The sequence below is a fragment of the Trichechus manatus genome, unplaced genomic scaffold (assembly GCF_000243295.1).
Source record: "Trichechus manatus latirostris isolate Lorelei unplaced genomic scaffold, TriManLat1.0 scaffold00028, whole genome shotgun sequence".
Classification (NCBI taxonomy): Eukaryota; Metazoa; Chordata; class Mammalia; order Sirenia; family Trichechidae; genus Trichechus; species Trichechus manatus.
This window is the reverse complement of record NW_004443964.1, coordinates 3814426-3837150: the sequence shown is the minus strand read 5'-3', so window position 1 is coordinate 3837150 and position 22725 is coordinate 3814426. Positions and strand designations below refer to the sequence as shown.

The window sequence follows — 22725 nt, the reverse complement described above, 5'->3', positions numbered from 1 at the left end:
GGTGCATTCACACTGAGCAAACACTGATTCTCAACACATCTGTCAATGGCACTGTCACCAGTGCAGAACTCAGAGCGGCTAGAGACTTGCCCAAAGCCCCAGCCCCAGCGGTGGCGGAGCCGAGACTCCCAACTAGCATCTCCAGCCCTGGAGACTGTGCTGTAGCCGTTCCTGCCCACCCTGGGGAAGCTGAGCCCAGGGAAGGCCATGGCTTGCTCAAGGAGGCACAGGTTTCCAAGCTGAGGCTGGGACCCAGCAACACAAGGCCGGCTGGCCCTTCCCAGCTGCCAGTGGGGAGGTGCTGGGGCAGGCGGGGGCCAGCCGGGCTCCGCTTCCCAAGGACCCTGTCCCCTCTTTCTCCTCTCCCCATCTTGAGTTTTCTGTGACAACAAAGAAGGTCTCCCAGTACAAGGGAGGCCAGGGAAGCAGGGGTCCTTAGTGCAGCCTGCCCAGCTGCCTTGGTTCCCTCCTTTCTGGGGAGGGGGGTGGTGCAGACGGCCAGGAAGGGGCACCCCCCAGTAGGCTTTGAGGAAGCGCATGTTGACCCGAGCGGGGGACACACCGCTCCCCCTGCGCTCCCGGGGGACACACCGCTCCCCCTGCGCTCCCGGGGGACACACCGCTCCCCCTGCGCTCCCGGGACGTACCCTCCATCTTTCAGGCAAGGAGCAACGCTGCACAGTTTGTTGTGAACACGCTCGTTTCTGTTGCTCTTCCTGGTGCCTCCCATCCCCCCACCAGTGTAATTAACATGACTCATAAACCAAATATTCTGGCATTGAACATCACCCATCAAAACAAAGATGAAAAGAATTCTGTAGATGCAGCCATGCTACTGAGAGTCCTCCCGGACACGGCTTGCCATTCGCACCGCGTCCTCGGGGGACAAGGCCTGGTGTGGGTCCCTGTTTGTGGCACTGGGGGCAGCTGAGGCCCCGGGGTTTTGGAAGAGGGATGAGGACGACAGGGGAGGGCCGTGGAGGGGCAGGAAGAATGGAAGACGGTTCTGTTAGTGTCACCATGTTCTGCTGACTACTCCCTGCCTCCGCCAGCAGAGAAGCTGGCGTTTCTGAAGCAGCCCGTCGCCCTGCCCTAGCAGCCCCAGAGATGTTTAAGTCTGGGGGTGACTGTCTCCTGGGGCTCTGCGTCTCAGTGGCTTAACTACTGCGTAGGCCAAGGGTTATTATTTTTTTCCTGTTTTTACCTGCTGAGATCCGCCTTCTGTGTGAAGGGCGGCGGGGCGCCTTCCAGGACAGCATCGTCCTCTCCTTCCCTGACCCCTCAGGCTTCCCCACATGTTCAAGAAAACCTGTCCTCTTCCCAAGAAAGCCAGACTTGTTGCCGTTGAGCTGATTCCGACTCGTAGCGACCTCGTGTGTTACACAGCAGGACTGTTCCATAGAGTTTTCTTAGCTGTAATCTTTATGGAAGCAGATCACCAGGGCTTTCTTCCACAGGACCACTGGGTGAGTTTGAACTGCCAATCTTTAGGTTAGTAGTCAAGCACAAACCAGTTGTGCCACATAGGGACCCCTTTGGAGCCCTGGTGGTGCAGTGGTTAAGAGCTCGGCTGCTAACCAAAAGGTTGGCAGTTCAAATTCACCAGCCGCTCCTCGGAAACCCTGTGGGACAGTTCTGCTCTGTCCTACTGGGTCGTTATGAGTTGGAATTGACTCAACGGCAGCGGGTATTGGTTAGGGACCCCTTTAGGTAAGCCGTAAACCAGCTGCTGTCGAGTCAACCCCGCTCATGGTGACCCCATGTGTGTCAGAGTAGAACTACGATCCATAGGGTTTTCAGTGGCTCGGTTTTCTGAAGCAGATCACCAGGCCTTTCTTACGAGGCACTTCTGGATGGACTCAAACCTGCAGACCTTTCAATTCAGCTGCTGAGCACATTAACCGATGGCACCTCGGGGACCCCCCCACTTTAGGTGGCAGTTTGGAAAAGGAGGTCCAAACCCTCCACAAGTGTGTCCTTCCTTGCTCTCCCGGGAGGCCTAGCATCTCAGGAGCGCTGAGTTCTGGATTTGCCTCAGGTTCACCAGGGAGTCTGTGTCAGGGGCCCGGGCCCGGCAGAGCCAGTTCTGAGCTTATACACAGGTGTGCACTGTGGTGAACCACTCAGCATCTTCTGTTCCAGTTACCCGTCCCCCCGTCCCCTCCGGTCCCCTCAGACCCTGGACTTCCCGTGTCTCCTGGAGAAGGCACAGGGAGGGGGCAGGAGGGGGCTTTGGACCTCCGTGAGGAATAACTCTCTGTGGCTCCTCGTGGCACAGTGGCAGCAGTCTGTTGCATGTGGGGCAGGAGGAACGAGGCGCCCGCGTCAACTAGGGCTCTCCGAAGTCCCCGTTCTCACCTTTGCTTGGTGAGTGTGTGCTTCACAGGGGACGGGGCTGCGGGCAGGGGCTATCCCTCACGTGCCGCTGGGGCTGCTGGCATCAACTCCTTCTCAGCTGCAGAGGGGGCTGGCCCAGACCAGTGGCCCCTGCTCAGACCCCAGCCCGTGCTGAAGGCCATCGAGACCAGCTGTACTCCAGCCTGGTCCCTGTGTCTGACCGTCTCCCTAGCTCCGAAAGGAATTTCCCTTGAGATGAGCCAGAGCCAGAGACAGGGAGGCAGGGTTGGGGGAGAGCACAAGCAAGGGGGCAGCCAGCCAGGCAGGCAGTGGGGGCGTGGGGACAGAGGGAGGGCAAGTTCTGATTCCCTGTGCTGGGCAGGTAGCACCGTGGCCACGGGCAAAGGCCTTGCTATGAAATGCCCCCAGCCCCCTTTGCTCTCTGCCTTTGGTTGCAGCCCCCAGTGGGGACATCTGGTTGCCAGCTGCCCTCTGCCCTGGGGACCTCGCCTGGGAAGGTTGCCAGCTCTGGGTGGGTTTGCAGGCGGGCGCAGGCCAGGAGTGGGGCCGGGCCGGGCCCTGCAGGTTTCAGGCTGGTCTTCTGAGCCAGGGACTGGGATGCCTCTGAAGTGCCTGGCCCTGTTCTCCTTGTGAACTCTACGGAGGGTTCCGGTGAGAGTTGGGGGGATCTAGGTGGGCTTGGGGGTGGCAGCAGGGCTACTGGGTCTGTGACATGCAGGGCACCCCATACCCACCGCATGGAGGTGTATCTGGGAGGGCGAGACCCCCGGCTCTGTAAGTCCTGCCTGGTGCTCCACCAGCTGTAGGGATGGGGTTGAGGAGACGCAGAGAATGCCCCCTCTGGAACGAGCTGTGCAGGCAGGGTGACGGGGAGGTGGGGGGCTAGGCATGGTTCTCCTCCCCTCCTGCTTTCCTGCTTCCTGTTCCCTCTCCCCAGGGCCCTTTGTGCACCCAAGCCCGGCCCCCAGACGGCCCTCAAGGGAGAGGCAAACCCAGGCGCGGGCTATGCTGCCCCCTGCACCACACTGCCCCTCTGGCTGGACTTGGCCGCAGGCTCTTATAAGCCAGTGCAGGTGGGCGCTGGGGGCGGGAGGAAGCTCTTTGTCACCCTGTCCCCCTATGCTTCAGCTTCCCACGTGCGCTTCCCTCTCCCCCCTGCAAAACCCACACTCTAAAAATGCCCACCCAATGTACCGCACTTCCATTATGCCATTTCAGGAGGCAAGGTTCCAGGTGATTCCATTCCTAAATCCAAAGGGATTAAACTCGAACGGTGGGTTTAGGCCTGGCCGGCCAGTACCGGGGAAATGATGGCACGTGCCTCAATGAAGACCCTTGTTGCTGGCTTTTCGTTGTCAATTCCCTGGTGCTTCTGTTGAATGAAGGGGTCCCTGGGTGGCGCACCCAGTTAACACACTCAGCTGCTAACTGAAAGGTTGGAGGTTCGAGTCCACCCGGTGGTGCCTCGGAAGAAAGGTCTGGCAATCTACTTCTGAAAAATCAGCCATTGAAATCCCTAGGGAGCACGGTTCTGCTCTGACACACATAGGGGCACCATGAGTTGGAATCGACTCCAGAGCAACCAGTTTACTGGTCTGTTGGATGAATGAATGGAAGGGCTTGGTGGTGGGTGAATTCCTCAAAGCCAGAGGCTGCCTCTGCAGTTTCAGCTGTAACCACGTGTGTGGAGTGGGTGGCGCCCAGGACCCAAGACTGCAGGACGGGTGAGTCTGCCTGTCCAGGGTCTTTTTTGGAGACCCACCGAGGTGGAGCAGAAGGTGCTTACCTGTCAGACACACCTGGGTCTACCTGGGCTCCAGAACTCCATCCTGGGACTTGGCGCAAGTGGCTCCTTTGGCCTGAGCCCGATTCCTGGTCTATGAAGTGGAGGGGCACAGAGGGAGTTGGTAAGCACCACACCCAGAGCCCGGGGCCAAGGAGGCACTGAAATCCACGGTGGCAGGGCTTCCTCCGCTTCCTCCGGAGGAATCTCGGGTTCACGGTGGAGCTTCCCCAGGGTCCATTAATGCACCTGACCATTATTGCACGTATCGTGAAGATGCTCGGGGCCTCGGCTCTGCTTCCGTCTCTTTTGTGGCTGCAGGGCCGAGTGACTGTACCTAGGCAGCCTCTCCAGAAACAAGGACCTCCGTGAGCCGTGTGTCAGAGACAGAACAACTTCCTGCTACTAGAAAATATTCTCTCAGGCTTGCCTGATTCTAGTCCAGCTTAGGGACAACTTCACTGGGCTCCCTATCACCCTGTCCTTCCCGGCCTCACACGTACCCACAGCAATTGCCAGGGTCCTGCTGCTCACGGAAGGGCTGAATCGTTTTCTTGCCCCACTGTGTCCCTAGAATGCAGCCCACTGCCTGCTAGGTAAACCAGCTGGTGTCGAGTTGACTCCGACTCCGGGCGACCCCGTGGGGCAGAGCAGAACTCTGCTCTGTAGGGTTTCCTTTTTCTTAAAATAATATTTTATTTTGTTCATTGATATTGGTTACATTCTTCACAATCTGTGGACATTCTCATTATTTCCATTCTGGTTGTTCCATTTCCATTAATCTAGTTTCCCTGCCCTCTTACGTTCTCATCTTTGTTTTAACGTAATTGTTGACTGTTTGGTCTCATAGAGGTGATTTTTTAAAGGAGCCCAGTACTTATGGGTGTTATTCATTATTTTGTGAACCAGTCTGTTATTTAGTTACAAGGTGACCTCAGGGGTTCGTTTCAGTTCAAGTTTGAAAGAATATCTCAGGGCAATAGTCTCAGGGAGTCCTCCACTCTCAAACTGTCCAGTAGTTCTGTTTTTTGTTAGGAATTGGAGGTTCTGTTCCACCTTTTTCTCCCATTCTATCCGGGCCCATCTACCGTGGCCCTGATTAGAACTGTCGGTGGTGGTAGCCAGGCCCCACCTAGTTCTGGTCTCAGGGTAGATGAGGCCATGGTGGTGTAGACTATTTGTCCTGCTCCGTAGGGTTTTCAACAGCTGATTTTTCAGAGGTAGATTACCAGGCCTTTCTTCCGAGACAACTCCGGGTAGACTCAAACCTCTAACCTTTTGGTTAGCAGCCGAGCGCATTAACCATTTGCACCACCCAGGGACTTTGCCTGGTATTCAGGAGGCCCTCGGTAAGTATTTGTTGAGCGAATGAATGAAAGGGCCTGAGACCTCGGCAGGAGGTCGGGCTGTACTCAGCGCAGGCCCACGGGAGCCACAGGCTCGCCCCGCGTCACCCAGCCCCTCCCATTCCCAGGATAAACAGGGCGCTCCCTTAGTCTCCAGGGGCCTTATGGTCACGTTCCTAAGTGAAAAATAACGTGTACTTACCGTGAAAGAACAATGTGACCGTTACAGGAGAAAAACAAAACAAAAACAGTGATGGCAAAATAAGAAAATCTTAAACGTGTATTTTCATCACTCAGATGGCGGCTGTTTGCGGGCAGACGGGCAGCTTCAAATCGTCGCATCTCAGTGTATGTGCGCGTGCGCGTGCGTGCGTGCGTGCATTCACGCACGGACGTTCTCCAACTGCGTTTTCACGCCTCTGTTTTATGAACGGAAACCCTGGTGGTGCGGTGGTTAAGAGCTACAGCTGTGAACCGAAAGGTTGGCAGTTCAAATCCTCCAGGTGCTCCTTGGAAACCCTAGGGGGTAGTTCTACTCTGTCCTGTAGGGTTGCTATGAGTCAGAATCAACTTGACAGCAACGGGTTTTTTTTTTTATTTTATGAACATCTCTCATGTCAGTAAATATTCATCTGTTTACTGAGGTCACTAATTGGTGGCTGCTGGCTGAATTTGCCCTCCCCCCAACAGTTTTATCTGTCAAGCTAACCAAAACCAAACCCACTGCTGTCGAATTGATTCTGACTCATAGCTAGCTATTACCTATCCACCCCATCCATCCATCCATCCATTCATCCATCTATCCATCCACCTATCTATCTATCCAGCCAGCCATCCATCCGTCCATCCATCCTTTTGTCCATCCATCCACCCATCTGTCCATCCACTCACCCACCCTTTAAACAGAGCTTGTGCTTCCTAGTTCACTGCAGTCCCCACCTGTCTTAGTCATCCTGTGCTGCTCTAACAGAAATACCACATGTAGATAGCTTTAACAAAGAGAAATTTATTTCCTCATAGTCTAGTAGGCTAGAAGTCCAAATTCAGGGCGTCAGCTCCAGAGGAAGGCTGGACTAGGAGCTTCTCTGTGCAGGTCCAAAGGACGCGCTTTGCTCCCAGCACTGCTTTCTTGGTGGTATGAGGTCCCCAACTCTCTGCTTGCTTCCCTTTCCTTTTATCTCTTGTAAGATAAAAGATTGTGCAGGCCACACCCCAGGGAAACTCCCTTTACATTGGATCAGGGATGTGACCTGAGCCAGGGTGTTACATCCCACCCTAATTCTCTTTAACCACAGGCAGGGATTATGATTTATAACACAGAAGAAAATCACAGAACGGAGGACAGCTACACAATACTGGGAATCGTGGCCTAACCAAGTTGACAGATATTTTGGGGGACACAGTTCAATCCATGACGCCACCCCTCCCGATTGTCTTACATCCAGCCTTCTCGGTCTTGCATCCTCGCTGAGGGCGTTTGCTATGCTGATCAACGCCGTCATTTGTTTCGTATGCTCCTGTACAGCTGCACCATAATGCATGTCATTAGATTGTTTCTGCTGGGCATTTAGGTCGTTTGTAGCCTTGGCTGATGGAAGCAGTGGGTTTTAGCTGTCCTTTTGAAGCAGCCGGCCTTCTGAGTGCAGGCAAGAGGGGTATTTGGGAAAAGGGTGGCTAGATGGCCACACAAGGATCCAGAATTCAGACGAGACTTCATGGTGCCCTGGGTCACTCTCCCCTTTCCTCTTCTCTGTCCCCACCCACCCACACCCTGATCTAGAGAAGCTTTGACCACACTCCGTTGAAGTCGTAAGAAGTGCGGGACCCTGTTGTCCCGTTTGGATGTGGGCTGCAGATGGCTATACTTTTGGAAATGAAGGGAAGGGGAGGGCGGCATTCAGTCGATACGTGAAGATTCAAGTTAGACGCTGGGGACGCAGGAGGTGCATGGGAAATGAGACGCGCTCCTGTTTTAAAGGAGGGGACTAGACAAGGAGGTTGACTCTGGATGTGGGAGGGGGAGGGGCAGCTACAGCAGACTGGGGTGGGAAGACTTCCTGGAGGAGGTGGCGTTAAGCTGAGCTCTGGAAGACACATGGGTGAAGAAGGTGGCGGAGTAAAGGAATGAACGCCCAGAGAGAGGAAAGAGCCTGCGCAAGAGGACGCGACCACATGACGTGCTTTAGGGACTGAGAGTGGACCCGGGGGGATGGAGTGACCAATACACATGTGGGAGGGGGGACAACAGGCCCAGAGGTGGAGGCAGGAACCAGCCGGGAAGGGTCTCGTGTGCCAGGCTCAGGGGTGAGGTTTTCTTTGCAGTCATGGGAAGCCCCCTTTGCAAATCCGATTTGCATTTTTAAAAGATGGCTCTGGTCAGCAGTGTGGGGGAGAGATGGGAGGCAGGGAGGCCGGTGAAGAGCTGGGACAGAAGTGAGAGGCCAAGGGGGTGGGGCAGAGAGGAAATCTTCAGGGGTTTTAAGGAGGGCTGGTGACAGATTCAACGTGAGGGGTGCATGAGAGTTAGGAGTCTAAATGGCTCCCAGATTTCTGGCCTGGGGCGCCTGCCTGGTTGGTGTCTTTCACAGAGCTGTGGACCTCAGCAGGATGGTCAGGTATGTTGGGAGTCGAGGGAGAAGATGATGCATTAGTTAGGAGTTAAGGGTCTTACCCTCCACCCGTCTGTCACTCTGTCATGCTGTGGTGGCTTACGTGTTACTGTGATGCTGGAAGCTATCCCACCGGTATTTTAAATACCAGCAGGATCACCCATGGTGGACAGGTTTCAGCAGTGTTTCTAGATTAAGACAGACTGGGGAGAAAGTCCTGGCGATCTACTTCCAAAAAGCAATCAACCAATGAAAACCCTATGGATTGCAACAGAATACTGTCCCATATAGTGCTAGTAGATGAGCTCCCTGGGTTGGAAGACACTCAAAATACACACTGGCCGCAACAATGGACTTGAGCATACCAGGGATTGTGAAGATGGCGCAGGATCGGGCAACATCACATTATGTTGTACGTGGGGCCGCCATGAGTCGGAGCCAACTCGGCAGCAACGAGCAGCAACAACAAGAAGGATCTATGGCAGATCAAAGAGGAGGTGTTCAGAAAACAGTTGGATACGTAGATCTAGAACTTTCTTCCCTATCCAATAGAATGTTCTGCAGTGATGGAGGCGCTCTGTCTACTGGGCTGTCCAACCTGGTAGCCGCTAGCCACACAAACACTCAACCTGTGAGACTGAGAACCAAGTTTTTGATTATGTTTCATTTTAATTCACGGACAGGTAGTCCTCCACTCACCACGTATTTGAGTTAAGAGGAACTGCACTCATGACCGTATTTTTTGGGGGGGGGCATCTTATCGTTAGTCATATGTACTAGATACCATGTTGCGGTGTGTAATTTGCGGGCGTTATCGTTCCCAGATGTTCATTTGCAGATGATCAGTGTTATGATTCACTGGTCAAAACGCCGCCATATAGCAGGTGTCGCCTGGTCTACGGTGAAGCCGATGTCGGTATCCGCGTTGGCATAGGAGGTCGTCACAGATGGAAAGTTGAACGATGTTCAACTCTAACGACATACGACAGTTGAATTGCGTACACGTGCCCGACAGCCGTTACAACTTCGACTTCATTGTTACGACACTGACGCCAACGAATAAAGATCAGATTGATACATATACCGATAATGAAAGACAATAATAATGAAAACTTAAAAAAAAAGAGGTATTCAGCTTACGTCAGAACCGACTTACGATGGAGTCATCCTTGGAACGGAACCCCGCCGTAAGTCAGGCACTGCCTGTACGTGTATATAACCCCAGGGGGCTACAGCTCAGGAGGTGGGTCTGGGATGGGGACACAGACTGTACTGTTGTCACGCATGGGAGGCAGCTGAAGACACGGTGCAGATAAAGACAGACAGAAAGAGCGTCTGAGAGAGAGGAGCTGAGAGCCGAGAAAATACCCCGGAAGACATCCATCTTTAAGGGGGAGATCGAGAAGGATAAGCACTAGAAGACAGGGTGGGCCAGAGACCAGGACAGGAGAAAGGGGTGGTCAACACGGACAGATGCTCTAAAGAGCTCAAGGAAGTTGAAGCTTTCGCGAGCTTTGCCGACGATCTTAGCGAGAGCTAAGTCTGGGCTGGGGCTGGAAAGGATGCTGTTGGCCTTGAAGCCGTTAGGTGTGGGATGAAGTTCTATCTTATGCCAAGTTTCCTCAGGAGATGCATGGGAAGTGTTAGGATGCTGTCCAGGCCGGGAAAGCTAGACAAAGACGTTTGTCTTGTGTATAAAGGGCTGGGGTGGGATGGGGCACAGATCTAGGATTCCCAGGCTCTTTTCCTCCCTCGGTTTTGGGACAGGTCAGCCCCCGAGGGTGCTGGGAAAATGGCAGTGAGCCAGGCCACCTGCAGAGCGGGCCCGTGGCACAAGCTGCCAGATCCTCTTCTCTTTCACCAGTTCTGGGAGCAGGGCAGCCTGACGCCTGAGCACTCCCAGCTGAGAGGTGAGCTAAGGACACTCCTCTGCTCAAGGAAATCTTCATTTCCACGGACAGAGCCGTAGCCCTGAGGCTGGGCTGGCAGGTGCCCCTGCAGGCTCCGTGCTTGGCAACCCACACGGCCTCCTTGTTTGCAGGGCCTGGGAAGAAACCTAGACTGGGTCCACTCTCTGCTCCAGGTGAGCCATTCTCGGCCACGGTGCGGTAGCCAGGACAGGCGGGAGATGTTGTAGGATGAGGAAGATTCTTGGCCTCTCTTCTCTTCACTGTTTTGTCCCAAGCTAGATCTCGTTCCTGTCCAGGGAAAGGCAGACACTTGGTTATCAACGAGCAAGTAACCGTGGAAGAACCCATCTTCTTCCCTGCCCTTGGGCTTTGGAGGGAACCAAGTAAATCCCCGAACCCTAAAACGCCCTCCTTCTGCCAGACAGAGGGCAGCTTCTTGGAAACAGGGAAAAGGGAGATTCAAGGGTAGACAGGCTTCAGGACACACACATTTCTTGGGAAAGGCACTGCTCACCTCCAACTGACCAGGGGTCCTTTAAAAAAGGGTCCCCCTCTCTCACTGCTGCTTCTGCTGGGAGTGCAGAGGGAGAGTCTGGACCAGCAGGGGCTGCCCAATTATGTTGCTGTTGAGTTAGCTCCGACTTATGGCGAACCATGGATAACAGATCGAAATGTCACCTGGTCCTGGGCCAGGCACGATTGCTGGTATGTTTGAGTCCACTGTTGTGGCCACTGGTATCGACTTATCTCATTGAAGGTCTCCCTCACCTTTGGCTGGTCCTCCACTTTACCGAACACCATGTCCTTCTCCAGCGATCAGTCCTTCTTGATGATGCTTCCAAGGTCACAGAGTCAAAGTCTCAGGCGATATTCTGTGATCCACAGGGTCTTCATTGGCTGACTTTTGGGAGTGGACTGCTAGGCCTTTCTTTGTAGTCTGCCTTCGCCCAATTATAGAGGGAAAAATTAGATATTAAACGGGCTTCTGGAAGAGATGAACAAACAGCATTTATCAGCTGCAAGTCACCCTCCTGTCCATCACCAGAGGAGTTTGGTAAATGGGCAGTTACTGTGATTAGTGGCTCCTGGGGGGAGGGAAGAGGGCTGGTGGCAGGTGTCATGTGCTAGGAAACCCTGATGGTCATCAGGCCAGAAGAGCACCCCAACATGGCACTTCCCCCTTTCTTGGCACCCCAGTATCTGGATCCAAGAGACCTCCTGTATCACCAGAAGAGCTCCAGGCTTCTCAACAGAGAATTCCACCAGGCATCAAAGCCAGACGGCCGAGTCAGGCTTCCGCTCTGGTTGAGAGGATACGGGGAGGGGGCCATGGTAGGAGCGGGTGCGAGGCAGGGGTGCCAGTGGTTGAGGGATGGCTGATGCTGCATTGAAACAAGGAGCTCTTGAGTGGATGGCCGTCTGGGAGACAGCCAGCGCCCCTGGAAACACGCAAACGGAAAGGAGGAGAGACTTCAGGAGCCATTAAGGAAGGCTGGCGACTGATGAGATGGGCGGATATGTGAGAGGAAGGAGTATAAATGACTCCCAGATTTCTGGCCTGCTTTCGTTCATGTTCCTACCTCCTCCCCCACCACCATCATTTTTATCTAGAACAGAGCTGCCCAGTAGAACCTTCAGCCATGATTGCAATGTTCTGCTCTGCGCTTCCAATATGGTAGCCATGAGCTATACGTGGCTATCACGTGCTTGAAATGTGGCTATTGTGACCCAGGAACTGAATTTTAAATTTTATTTAAGTTCAGTTATTTTAAATTTAAATAGCCGCGTGTGGCTAGTGATCGCCATACTGGACAGCAAAGGTCTAGAATGTCACTCACTCAATGTTTGGATTCAATGTTTGCCATTCTGTCTTGAGTTATAGTTGGGCACACATCTGTCTCCCTCACCGGAGTGTGTTTAGTTCATGGCTGAGTCACTTCCTCCAAGCTCTTGCACGACGATACTGTGCAAATCCTGGGAGTCCCATAAACCATGCCTGTGTCCAATTATCTGTTGAGAGGGAATTCCTGAGTTACATGGTAGTTGACTTGTCTTCTAAGGCCCCTTCCAACTCGAGGAGATTCTAAGCTTCTCCTCGCTCAGGACAGCTGCCCACCGGATGAGGATTAGAGAAGGGGGAAAGCCATGTTTATAAAGTGCTGTTGTCAGATGGCCCTGGGCTGGGTGTGGCACCGAGACAAAATCGCAAACACATGGTCCCCATGTTCCAGGAATTCACTGTGACACAGGCACGGCAACATGGGGGCCTGGGGCCATAAAATATTAGGACCAATTTTTAACAAACACAAGGAAACTTGAACTCGCGTACGAGTATGGAGTCCCTGGGTGGGGCAAAAGGTTAACGTGCTCAGCTGCTAACTGAAAGGTTGAAGGTTCAAGTCCACCCAGGGATGCCATCAGAGAATGGCCTGGTGATCTCCTCCTGAACAATTAAGCATTAACAACCTTATGGAGCATAATTCTCTGACACACACGGGGTTACCATGAGTCGGATGGAAACTGGTATAAAGGATTCACCACTGATCCAAAATTACTAACAAATTTGTTTGGGGGGATGGAAAATTTTGGAGATAGAGAGCGGTAATGGTTGCACAATGTTGTGAATGTCCTTAATGCTACTGAATCGTACGCTTTAACTGGCTTGTTAACGTGTAAATGTTATCTTACACACACCGATTTTCAAAAACAGTAAGGATGCAGTTTGCAATGAGACGAGGAGGACAGGGAAGAAAGCAAAATGACATAAACAAACGGGGAAGATGGTCATTCCCCAAACGTCAGAAGTGACACTTGTGGACTTTGGCATTAATCATGACACATAAAAGCACCAATTATGCCTCTCAGGTCTTTTGAAAAAGAAAATTAGTAACAAAGAGGGGTTCTCAGACTTCTCACCTTCCTCCAGATGCTGTAATTAGCCCAATCTCCCCTTTCCTCTCTCCTACCCCTGCAAAGGAGGGTCCTTGCTTATTGGGGTTGAGGGTGATCTGGAAGTAGATGGGGGGGTCTGAGGAGGGGCTGCCGGAGGGCTGCAGGTCCTCAGGGACATGGGTGGGAGAAAAAAGATGTTCATGGAATTCCCGTGGAGTTCGGCTCTGCTTCACAGGGTCTGGGAAAGGCAAGTAAAGAACTTGAGTCGTGTTGAATTGTCTTCAGTTGCCTTGACTGCAACGCAGCCCAGAGACTGGACCACATGGATCCAGATTCATGAGGGTTACACACCATTGGTCAAGATGTCCCGGGACCCACTCCTCTGGACGTGCTTTTGCTGTGGGCAGCACATGCCTTTGAGCAACCTCACTGGGGACAAACCTTGCCCTTTGCAGAGGGACTTCATTTCACTGGAAATAGCTGAAAGGGATCTGGAGCCAAGTTTGATTAGATGTTGGGAAATACTGTTTTTGCCCAGAAGTGACTAAAATGATCATAATGCTATGATGCTGACTTTGCCGTAGGACTTGGTAAAACGGTTCTAAAGGTATTTTTAAAGCAGGAAAGATTTCAGTCTGGCTTTGCTTTGGCTCCAGAGAAGAAGTCCCTATGGAGAACCACCACCAGCCTCTGCTGCCCTCCGTCTGTCAGCCTTGCACCTCTGACCCCTTGCTGGACTCTCACATAGCCCCTCCCCCATTGATGTCATCCCCCCTAACCCAACTGTGAGGGCAGCCTTAGCTCTGTGGTGGAATTCTCCCCTTCCATGTGGGAGACCCAGGTTCAATTCCCGGCCGATGCACCTCATGCACGGTCACCATCCGTCTGTGTGAATCGAGGCTTGCATATTGCTAGGATGCTAAACAGGTTTCAGCGGAGCCTCCAGACTAAGATGGAGTAGGAAGAAAGGCCTGGTGACTTACTTCCAAAAATCAGTCAGTGAAAACCCTATGGATCACAACAGCATGTTGTGCATGGGGCTGCCCTGAGTCTCGGGCCAACTCGGGGGCAGCTAACAACCACCACCGCCCAACTGCATCCTGGTCCCATCTCTTCTGACCAAGGTGCAGACAGTGCCTTTGCCATACTAACCAAACGACACTCATCGCCGCCGAGGCGACTCTGACCCGTGGCAACCCTGCTGTGTTACAGAGTAGAACTGCTCCATCTCCATTGGGTTTTCTTGGCCGTAATCTTTACGAAGCAGATTGCCAGGCCTTTCTTCTGTGATGCCACTGGATGGGTTCAGACCTGTTTGCGCCACCCAGGGACCTTTCTTCCAGACTAGAGAGAGACATACCAACCTACAAAGTGGCGCTTCTGTTGGGGTAGAACAGTGGTTCTCAACCGTGGGTGAATTTGCCCACCACCCAGGACCCTCGGCGATGCCTGGAGACATTTTTGCTGCAGTGGTTAAGTGCGTGGCTGCTAACCAAAAGGTCAGTGGTTGGAACCCACCAGCCCGCTCTATGGGAGAAAGACGTGGCAGTCTGCTTCCCTAATGATTTACAGCCTTGGAAACCCCATGGGGCAGTTCTATTCTGTCCTACAGGGTTGCTATTAGTCAGAATCGACTTGGTGGCAGTGGGTTTGGTTTTTTTGGTTTTGGAGACATTTTTGGTTGTCACAACGGGAGTGTGCGTGTGCTACTGGCATCTAGGGGGGAGAGGCCAGGGATGCTGCTAACTGTCCTATGGTGCACAGGATGCCCCCATGACAGAGACTCGTCCGGCCTCAGTGTCGGCAGCACCGAGGCTGAGAAACCCTGGGACTGAGTAATCCGAGTAGGTTTTTCTTCCTGGGTTGTCCCGCACTTTCCAACTTTTCCAAAATGAATATATATTGCTTCAGATTCCGGGAAAAAAAAACAATGTTTAAACAAAAGAAAACCCTCTTTTCCTTTCCACTGATGCAAGTTGGCATTTAAAAGAAAAAAAAGAGTAGTGATTACGTTGCTGAGGAAGAACAGAGGAAATGCAGAAATCGAGAAGTCAACAAACGTGGAGAATCCAAAGCAGCAAATGTGTGTTGAGCGCCAGTGAGGCTCAGGAGGCTGCCGGCGCTTGGTTGGTCCAAGCTGAACAATTCTGTGTCCTGGGCTCCAAGGAGGGAGCAGGCAGCTTGGGGAGAAGCTCACAGGCCAGACAGAAACCTCTGTAGTGCTGTAGGACAAGAGGATTTGGAAAACAACATTACAAAAAAGGAGGGAAGGTGTTTTCCCAGTGGAAGGCTCACAGAAGGTGTTATGAAGAACTTGAGACACTTAATTGGCCTTGAGATTAGGGCGGGAATTTGACGCATCCCAAGGCCAGTCTGTCTGGGTTCAAACTCAGTCTCCCCCTCTTAAAAACTGGAGAGTCATAGGCTAATTAAGAGAGGCAGTGGCGGCTCCGCGGTAGAATTCTTGCCTTCCATGCAAGAGGCCTGGGTTCGATTCCCAGCCAACGCACCTCATGCACAGCCACCACCCGTCTGTCAGTGGACGCTGGTGTGTTGCTAGGATGCTGAACAGGTTTCAGCAGAGCTTCCAGACTAAGACGGAGTAGGAAGAAGGGTCTGGTGATCTACTTCTGAAAATCAGCCAATGAAAAATCTATATGGATCACAGCAGTCTGCTCCACAACCGATCACGGGGATGCGGCAGGACCGCGTCGGGTTTTGTTCTGTTGTTTATGGGGTCGCCATGAGTTGGGCACCAGCTCCGCGGTAGCTAACAGCAGACTAATTAAGTTCTCTAAACCTTTGTTTTCTCTTTTATAAAGTTAGCACAAGAATGGTGCTAACTTACATGCTTGCAAAGATTCGATGGAATTGTACAAGGTGGCTTAACATGCCTGGTGTGGTCCTCATTCCTGCTGGCTGGGTTTTTATCTTAAGAGAGGGGGAGAAAGGGGCACTCCAGGCCAAGGTGAATGGAGCCCCATAGGTGGTAGAAATGGCTAAAGCACTTGGCTGCTAACTGAAAGATTGGTGGTTTGAGTCCACCCAGAGGTGCCTAGGAAGAAAGGCCTGGCGATCTACTTCTGAAAAATCAGCTGTTGAAAACCTGATGGAGCACGTTCTGCTCTGACACACATGGGGTCTCCGTGAGTTGGGGTCGACTTGAGGGCACCTGGTTTGCCAAGGAGAAGTACCCCGGGGGCTGGGTAGTGCAAGGGGCTTAGACAGGTGGCTAGAACCGGGTACTCATGGCGAGACCCTCAGCCCAGCAGCATCAGCATCAACTGGGGATTGTTGAGAACGCAGGGCCCTGCCCCAGACTTGCTGAATCAGAGTCTGCATTTTAACAAGACTCCCCAGGAGGTATGTGTGCGCATTCAAGTTTGAGAAGTGCTGGGCTGAGGCGTGCTGTGAAATGCAGCTGTAAAGTACGAGTTGGGCCTTTCCCAAGAACCGGCAGAAGTGGAGCCAAAGAAGGACCAAACCTTCCTCCCTCAAGTCCGCCTGCTGCGGCGTGGGCCTCAAGTGGCTGCTGACACATCCCTGAAGCAGCTGATGCAGGGGCTTAGCGCACCACAGCAGCGGCGGTGAATCCAGCCCGCACAGGAAGCAGCACTTGCTAGAAGCGGCTGCGCAAGGCCAAGGAGGAGGCATTGCCTGTGAGAAGTTCAAGGTGGTGAAGACACACCTGCCCGACTTGATCATCCTGCCCTAGATGGTGGGCAGCCTGGTGGGCGTCAACACCCGTCAGACCTCCAGCCAGGTGGAGAGCAAGCCCTAATGACTGGCCACTATCTGGCCAATTCTCCCTCACCTACAAGCCTGTCAAGCCCGACCAGCCTGGCATGGGGCCACCCACTGCTCCTGCTTCACCCCCTCAAGGGGCCCTGCTGCCACTAAAGGCTCAGACTCCTGTGAGTGGTGGTGGTCGGGGGGTAGTTGAGATTCAGCCATAAAGAGAAATGCAGCCCTGGTCCATGTACAACACCGATGAACCTCGAGAGCATGATGCTGAGTGAAAGAAGCCGCTCCCAACAGCACACGCTCTGTACGATCCCGCTTACCCGGAATATCGAGAACCAGGCAAACGCTTAGAGACCAGGGCTTATTAGTGGCCATCAGGGGATGGGGGAAGGGAGGAACGAGGAATTATTGCTGAAGGGGCACAGATTTCTGGGTGAGGCGACGGAAAACTTCTAGAAATGGATAGTGGTGATGGTGGCACCATATGCAGATATAATTAATGTCACTGGATTGTATACTCAGAAATGCTCAGAACAGCCAACTTTAAATGCTTGTGCATGAGTGTGCATAACTGTGTAAGTGTGCTTATGTTTGTGTGTGCGGATGTGTGCAAGTGTGTAAGTGTGTGTGCGTGTGCCCACGAATACGTGTGTGTGAGCATGAGTGTAAATGAGTGGAGTGTGTGCAAGTGTGTGCATTGTGCACGTGGGCATGAGTGCGTGTGAGAATATGCACGTGTAAGTATGAGTGTGAATGTGTGCATGTGTAGGTGTGTGTCGGTGTGTGTTCATATGTGACAGTGTGAGGGCGTGTGGGTTGGCCTCTAGGAAGGAGCTGTGACTGAAGCATTTCATGGTCATTGCTGGGCTGGGCAGACGCCGGTTTCGTTGCTTTTTCCTCACCTGTCCCATTCCTCACCTGTCCCCTTCCTCACCTGCCCCCTTCCTCACCTGTCCCCTTCCTGGTGTGTCTTTCCCACCAGGCCACGGCGGGAAGATGGATGCACGCACTCCAGGACTCCTGCTGGGCTGCTGTCTGCTGCTGATCTTCGCCTGTGTCCCGGTGCTGGGCCGCGTGCCCCGTGGCCAGCAGACCCAGCAGGAACACGAGGTGACTCAGGGAGATGCCAAGGCTGAGGGGACCAAGGAGCCACCACCCCCTCGGGACCACGCCAAGAGGTGAGGGCTGTGGACACACAACAGCAGGAGCCTGCTCTGGCCAGGCTGTCAGGGCTCCTGGCTTCCCTGGGGCTGTGAGGGGCTCTGGGGGGGCGGGCAGGCGAGGCCAGGCCTTGGGATCCTTACCTGGAACCAAGGACAGGATCCCAGCCTTGCTCTGACCTCAGACGAACGGGAGCCTCGTAAGGTCTCTCCGCCACTTCCTCAGAGCAAGTCAACGCCCAATCCCAGTCTTTCAGTTTGTATTTCCATTCTTGCTTTGTCTCTTGAAAATGTCTGCATGGGTCCAAAGAACAACCTGGAGGTAGGAGACAGGGACACATGGCCTTAGGCAGCTCTGGAGCTTGGCCAGAGAGTAAGATGCAGTTCAGCGAGATGCCACAAGGTGGGGGCATGGAGCTGTCACCTTGCCGCCAAGGCGTCCACTTATTCTTCCTGCAAAGGCCAGCTGCAAACATTATGGTGGAACCTCCAGCCACTGCAGCTCTGGATAGAGCTCAAGATTAGGCCGAGCCCTCTCATTTTCAAAAGAATCAGCTTAAGAGTATTTTCCAGAATCATGAATATATGATGGAGCTCACCAGTGACAGCATTATCATACGTATCCAAAGACAACCCTAAACCAAAAACATCCCTGGGTAGCACAAACCATTAAGGGCTCAACTACTAGCCAAAAGGTGGGCAGTTCGAACCCACCCAGAGGCACCGCGGAAGACAGGCCTGGCGATCTGCTTCTGAAAGGTCACAGCCTCGAAAACCTTGTGGAGCAGTTCTACTCTGCACACACAGGGCCACCCTGAGTGAGAATCAACTCGACAGCAACAAACAACAACAAACCCCCCCAGAAACCAAACTGGTTGCCGTGGAGTCGATTCTGACTCATGGCAGCCCCGTGTGTACAGAGTAGAGCTGCTCCATAGGGTTTTCTTGCCTGTAATCTTTATAGAAGCAAATCGCCAGGCCTTTCTTCCATGGCAATGCTGGGTAGGTTCGAACAGCCAACCTTTAGGTTAATAGTTTATGCGGCCCAGGGGCCCTGAAGACTCTCCTAGAGGTGTTGATTTCCCCCAGGCGGCTGTGTCTTGCACGGCCCTCAGATCATTGCTGGTTTTGTTATTACTGCTTTCATCGCTATCGTTGTCCTTAGCCAGGGCAAGGGGCCCGTTCTGAACTTTCATTCAGGATCCCAGAATTCATCATGAGTCATTGTCTCCCCTCTTCTGGGAAAGCGAACCCAGGTCCTTCTGCATGGTGGTGAGAGAGGAGGAGGCTTGTCGGCTGCACCCGGAGGGAGAAGGGTCTAGGCTCTGAAAGCTCATGGCATTTACTGTGATGCCTTCAATCCCTAAGGGCTGAAGAAGAACATGAAAAATATAACCCCCACCAGGCTGAGGAGCCGCCTGCTTCCAGATGCTTCCGCTGCTGTGACCCCAGTGCCCCCGTGTACCAGCCGGTCCCAGTGCCGCAGATCAACATCACGATACTGAAAGGTCAGGCTGCTGCAGAGACAAGCAGAAGGCCCTTCGCCTGCTGGGCTGCGCCGGGCTGACGGAGGGAGGAGGTGGAATCTCTAGAGCGAACGTGGGACACGAGCGGAATTTCTCCCTCAGGACAGGACAGGAGCAGAGGCAGGGTGTCAGCTAGGGGGGTGAGGGAGAAGAGAAGGAAATTCCATTGCTGACGCTCCATGGGTTCTCCAAGATGAGGGATTAGCAAGGGGCTGCAAAACCAAGAACGGGAGAGGGGGCTTCGCCAAGCTCGGGCCCTCGCCCCTCTGCGTACATTCTGACTGCAGGCCTCTTGGGTCTTGGTTTTGAGGCTGGGTGCTCCCCAGTGGTTTTGTGAAATGCCACTGCCCGCTGCGGTTCTGCGTGCAGCAGATAAGCATGCCCAGCCCGGCAGCATCTAACCGGGAAAACATGTGCCCCGCTTCCTGTGCCCACATCTGCTTTTCATTTGCTCAGAGTGAGTGGCGGGCCTGGCCATGGAGGCTGCTGTTTTGGACAAACCCATATGTTCCCTTTTCTCTGCCAGTGCTTTCCAGAAGGGGGAAAAATAATTACTGCTTCTGGATGAAAAGAGAAAAATCCTTGAGGTTGAGTCTGCTTGTTTGACTGATTTGGGAATCAAAACACCCCTGTGCCCAGGGTAGGGAGCCTCAACGGGGGGCGGAAGTGAGGACTGCTCAGAAAGTTAACACAGAGCCACCATACGGCCCAGCTACTCCACTCCTAGGTATATACTCAGGACCTGCGAGCAATGACTCAGACAGACACACACACACCCCTGTTCACTGCAGCTCCATTCACAATGGCCAGCAGGTGGGAACAACCCAAGTGCCCACCAGCTGATGAACGGATGAACAAAATGGGGTTCATCCAGACGATGGAACATTACTCAGCCTTAAAGAGAAATGAAGGTCTCATATCTGTTACAACGTGAACGAACCTTCACAATACTATGCGGAGTGAAATAAGTCAGACACATAAAAGCCCAAATATTGTATGATTCTACTTAGATGAAATATCCAGAATGGGCAAATGCATAGAGACTAAAGTTTCTTAGTGGTCACCAGGGGCTGGGGGAAGGAGCAGATGGGGAGTTATTGCTTAAGGGATACTGGGTTTGGGGTAATGGAAAAGTTCTGGAAGACAGTGGTGATGGTCCCACAACATGGCGAACGTAATTAATGCCATTGACTTGTACCTAAACACGGTTAAAATGGCAAAACTGTTTGTTTTATATATACATAAACCCGTTGCCATCGAGTGGATTCCAACTCATAGCAACCCTAGAGGACAGAAAGAAACTGCCCCATAGAGTTTCCAAGGAGCGGCTGGTGGATTCCAACTGCTGCCCTTTTGGTTAGCAGCCGAGCTCTTAACCACGGCACCACCAGAGCTCTCTCTCTCTCTCTCTCTCTCTTTCTCTCTCTCTATATAATCACAGTAAAACAAGGTAAAACAATAAGAAATGAGGATTGCAGGGTCAGGCCCACGGGTGCCAGATCAGAACGGCGCTCAGGGGATAGTGCAGGAAGCACGCGGCGTAGGATGAGCGCCAGGCTACCCATTTCACGCCTGTGTTTTCCTGCCCCTTTCAGGTGAGAAAGGCGACCGAGGAGACCGGGGCCTCCAGGGGAAATATGGCAAAACGGGCTCGGCGGGCGCCCGGGGCCACATCGGCCCCAAAGGGCAGAAGGGTTCGGTGGGGGCCCCCGGGGACCGCTGCAAGAGCCACTATGCGGCCTTCTCGGTGGGCCGGAAGAAGCCGCTGCACAGCAATGCCTACTACCAGACGGTGATCTTCGACACGGAGTTCGTGAACCTCTACGGCCACTTCAACATGTTCACCGGCAAGTTCTACTGCTACGTGCCTGGTATCTACTTCTTCAGCCTCAACGTGCACACGTGGAACCAGAAGGAGACGTACCTGCACATCATGAGGAACGGGGAGGAGGCGGTGATCCTGTACGCGCAGGTGAGCGACCGCAGCATCATGCAGAGCCAGAGCCTGATGCTGGAGCTGCGCGAGCAGGACGAGGTGTGGGTGCGCCTCTTCAAGGGCGAACGCGAGAATGCCATCTTCAGCGACGAGTTCGACACCTACATCACCTTCAGCGGCTACCTGGTCAAGCACGCCGCCGAGCCCTAGCCGGCCGCCGCCCCGCCCCCAGACGGCCGCCGCCCCGCCCCAGACGGCCGACGACCCCGCTGCCTGGCAGAGCCGCCCTCAGGTGCTCCCCCACCCCATCCTGCCCCCTACCGGCACCGGCCAGTCCAGCACCTGTCCCCACTGTGGTGTCCCTGTCCCCAGTCCCCGGCTTTGGCACACAACAAGATGCCTTTCACGAGGAGGGAAGCAGAAGCTGCTGTGTGGTCCAGATCTTGCGACTCGGTGGAGTGCTGTGGACGGATGAAATCATGGGGCGGGGCTCCTGGAGGACCGTGGGGACCTCCCGCTCCCCTCTGTGTTCATGTCCTTAAGTGACCCCTGCGCACCGCGGCGGGGAGTCCCACGTCCCTGGAAGTCGTTAAGCCAATTCTAAAAGTTACGACGGGAGCGGAGGGAGGGGAGGCATTGCTGTTTTTTGCCTTCCCGCCCAGCTGCCCCAGCTCCCAGGGAGCTGTTTCCAATTGAGGTTGCCTGAGGCTCCTTTTAAGAAAGATCTTAGAGGAAGCCATGGGTGACCGGGAAGGGGGTCAGGGCACGGGGACCCAGGAAACCACATCTGGCGTGATTCCTTTAGGCCATGTCTGAACCTTCGTGGGGGGGCGGCTGGATTGGCGCCATGACCTCTGACATCCCTGTGGCCTCACCCCAGCGGGTCTTCCTGAGCCACAACAGGGAGAGGGTTCGGGCTGGGGACACAGACATCAGCTCCCAAGGGGGACAGCCCAGCCCCCTGCAGTTTACTCTGGCTGGGAGATGAACCCTGCTCGCTCCAGCCAACAGGTTCTGGTGGCAGCTGGGGGTCCCAGGGGCCCCTATACCTGCAGATGATTCTAAGGAACAAAACGAAAAAAACCAAACCGCTTGCTGTGGAGTCAACGCCAACTCATGGCGACCCCATGTGTGTCAGCGTAGAACTGTGCTCTGTAGGATGTTCAATGGCTGTGACCTTTCAGCAGTAGATTGCCAGGCCTTTCTTCCATGGTGCCTCTTAGCAGCCAAGTGCTTAGCCATTTGTACCTCCCAGGAACTCCCATAAAAAGTAAGACCAAGATGCAAAACCAGTTGCCCTTGAGCCAGTTCTGACTCATGGCGACCCCATGTGTGTCAGAGTAGAACTGCGCTCCATAATGTTTTCAATCACTGATTTTTGGAAGCAAATTGCCAGGCCTTTCTTCCCAGGCACCTCTGGGTGGATTTGAATTGCCAACCTTACAGTTAGTAGCCGAGCAC

The 22725-nt window shown here is 53.6% G+C and overlaps 1 protein-coding gene and 2 long non-coding RNA genes across 3 annotated transcripts; 1 reads left to right on the top strand and 2 right to left on the bottom strand.

Moving 5' to 3' along the window:
* Positions 1 to 11726: 11726 nt before the first annotated feature.
* Positions 11727 to 17636, bottom strand: LOC111820149 (uncharacterized). The gene is made up of 4 exons (XR_002823687.1): positions 17593 to 17636; positions 14910 to 15120; positions 12923 to 13014; positions 11727 to 12016 (listed from the first exon to the last, which is right to left on the bottom strand). It is a non-coding gene; the product is annotated as an uncharacterized LOC111820149 (long non-coding RNA).
* C1QTNF1 (C1q and TNF related 1) lies at positions 17608 to 21481 on the top strand. The gene is made up of 3 exons (XM_004374102.2): positions 17608 to 17820; positions 19171 to 19310; positions 20924 to 21481. The coding sequence occupies exons 1-3, from the start codon at positions 17639 to 17641 to the stop codon at positions 21472 to 21474; spliced, it is 873 nt and encodes a 290-aa protein (XP_004374159.1). The 5' UTR covers positions 17608 to 17638; the 3' UTR covers positions 21475 to 21481.
* Positions 17691 to 18535, bottom strand: LOC111820148 (uncharacterized). The gene is made up of 3 exons (XR_002823686.1): positions 18227 to 18535; positions 17947 to 18118; positions 17691 to 17827 (listed from the first exon to the last, which is right to left on the bottom strand). It is a non-coding gene; the product is annotated as an uncharacterized LOC111820148 (long non-coding RNA).
* Positions 21482 to 22725: the final 1244 nt, after the last annotated feature.

Bases quoted from the DNA above. Each gene is read 5' to 3' on its own strand.
- C1QTNF1 (XM_004374102.2), top strand. From the start codon at position 17,639: ATGGATGCACGCACTCCAGGACTCCTGCTGGGCTGCTGTCTGCTGCTG. The intron at 17,821-19,170 runs GTGAGGGCTGTG...TCAATCCCTAAG, and splicing joins CCTCGGGACCACGCCAAGAG to GGCTGAAGAAGAACATGAAA. The intron at 19,311-20,923 runs GTCAGGCTGCTG...TGCCCCTTTCAG, and splicing joins CAACATCACGATACTGAAAG to GTGAGAAAGGCGACCGAGGA.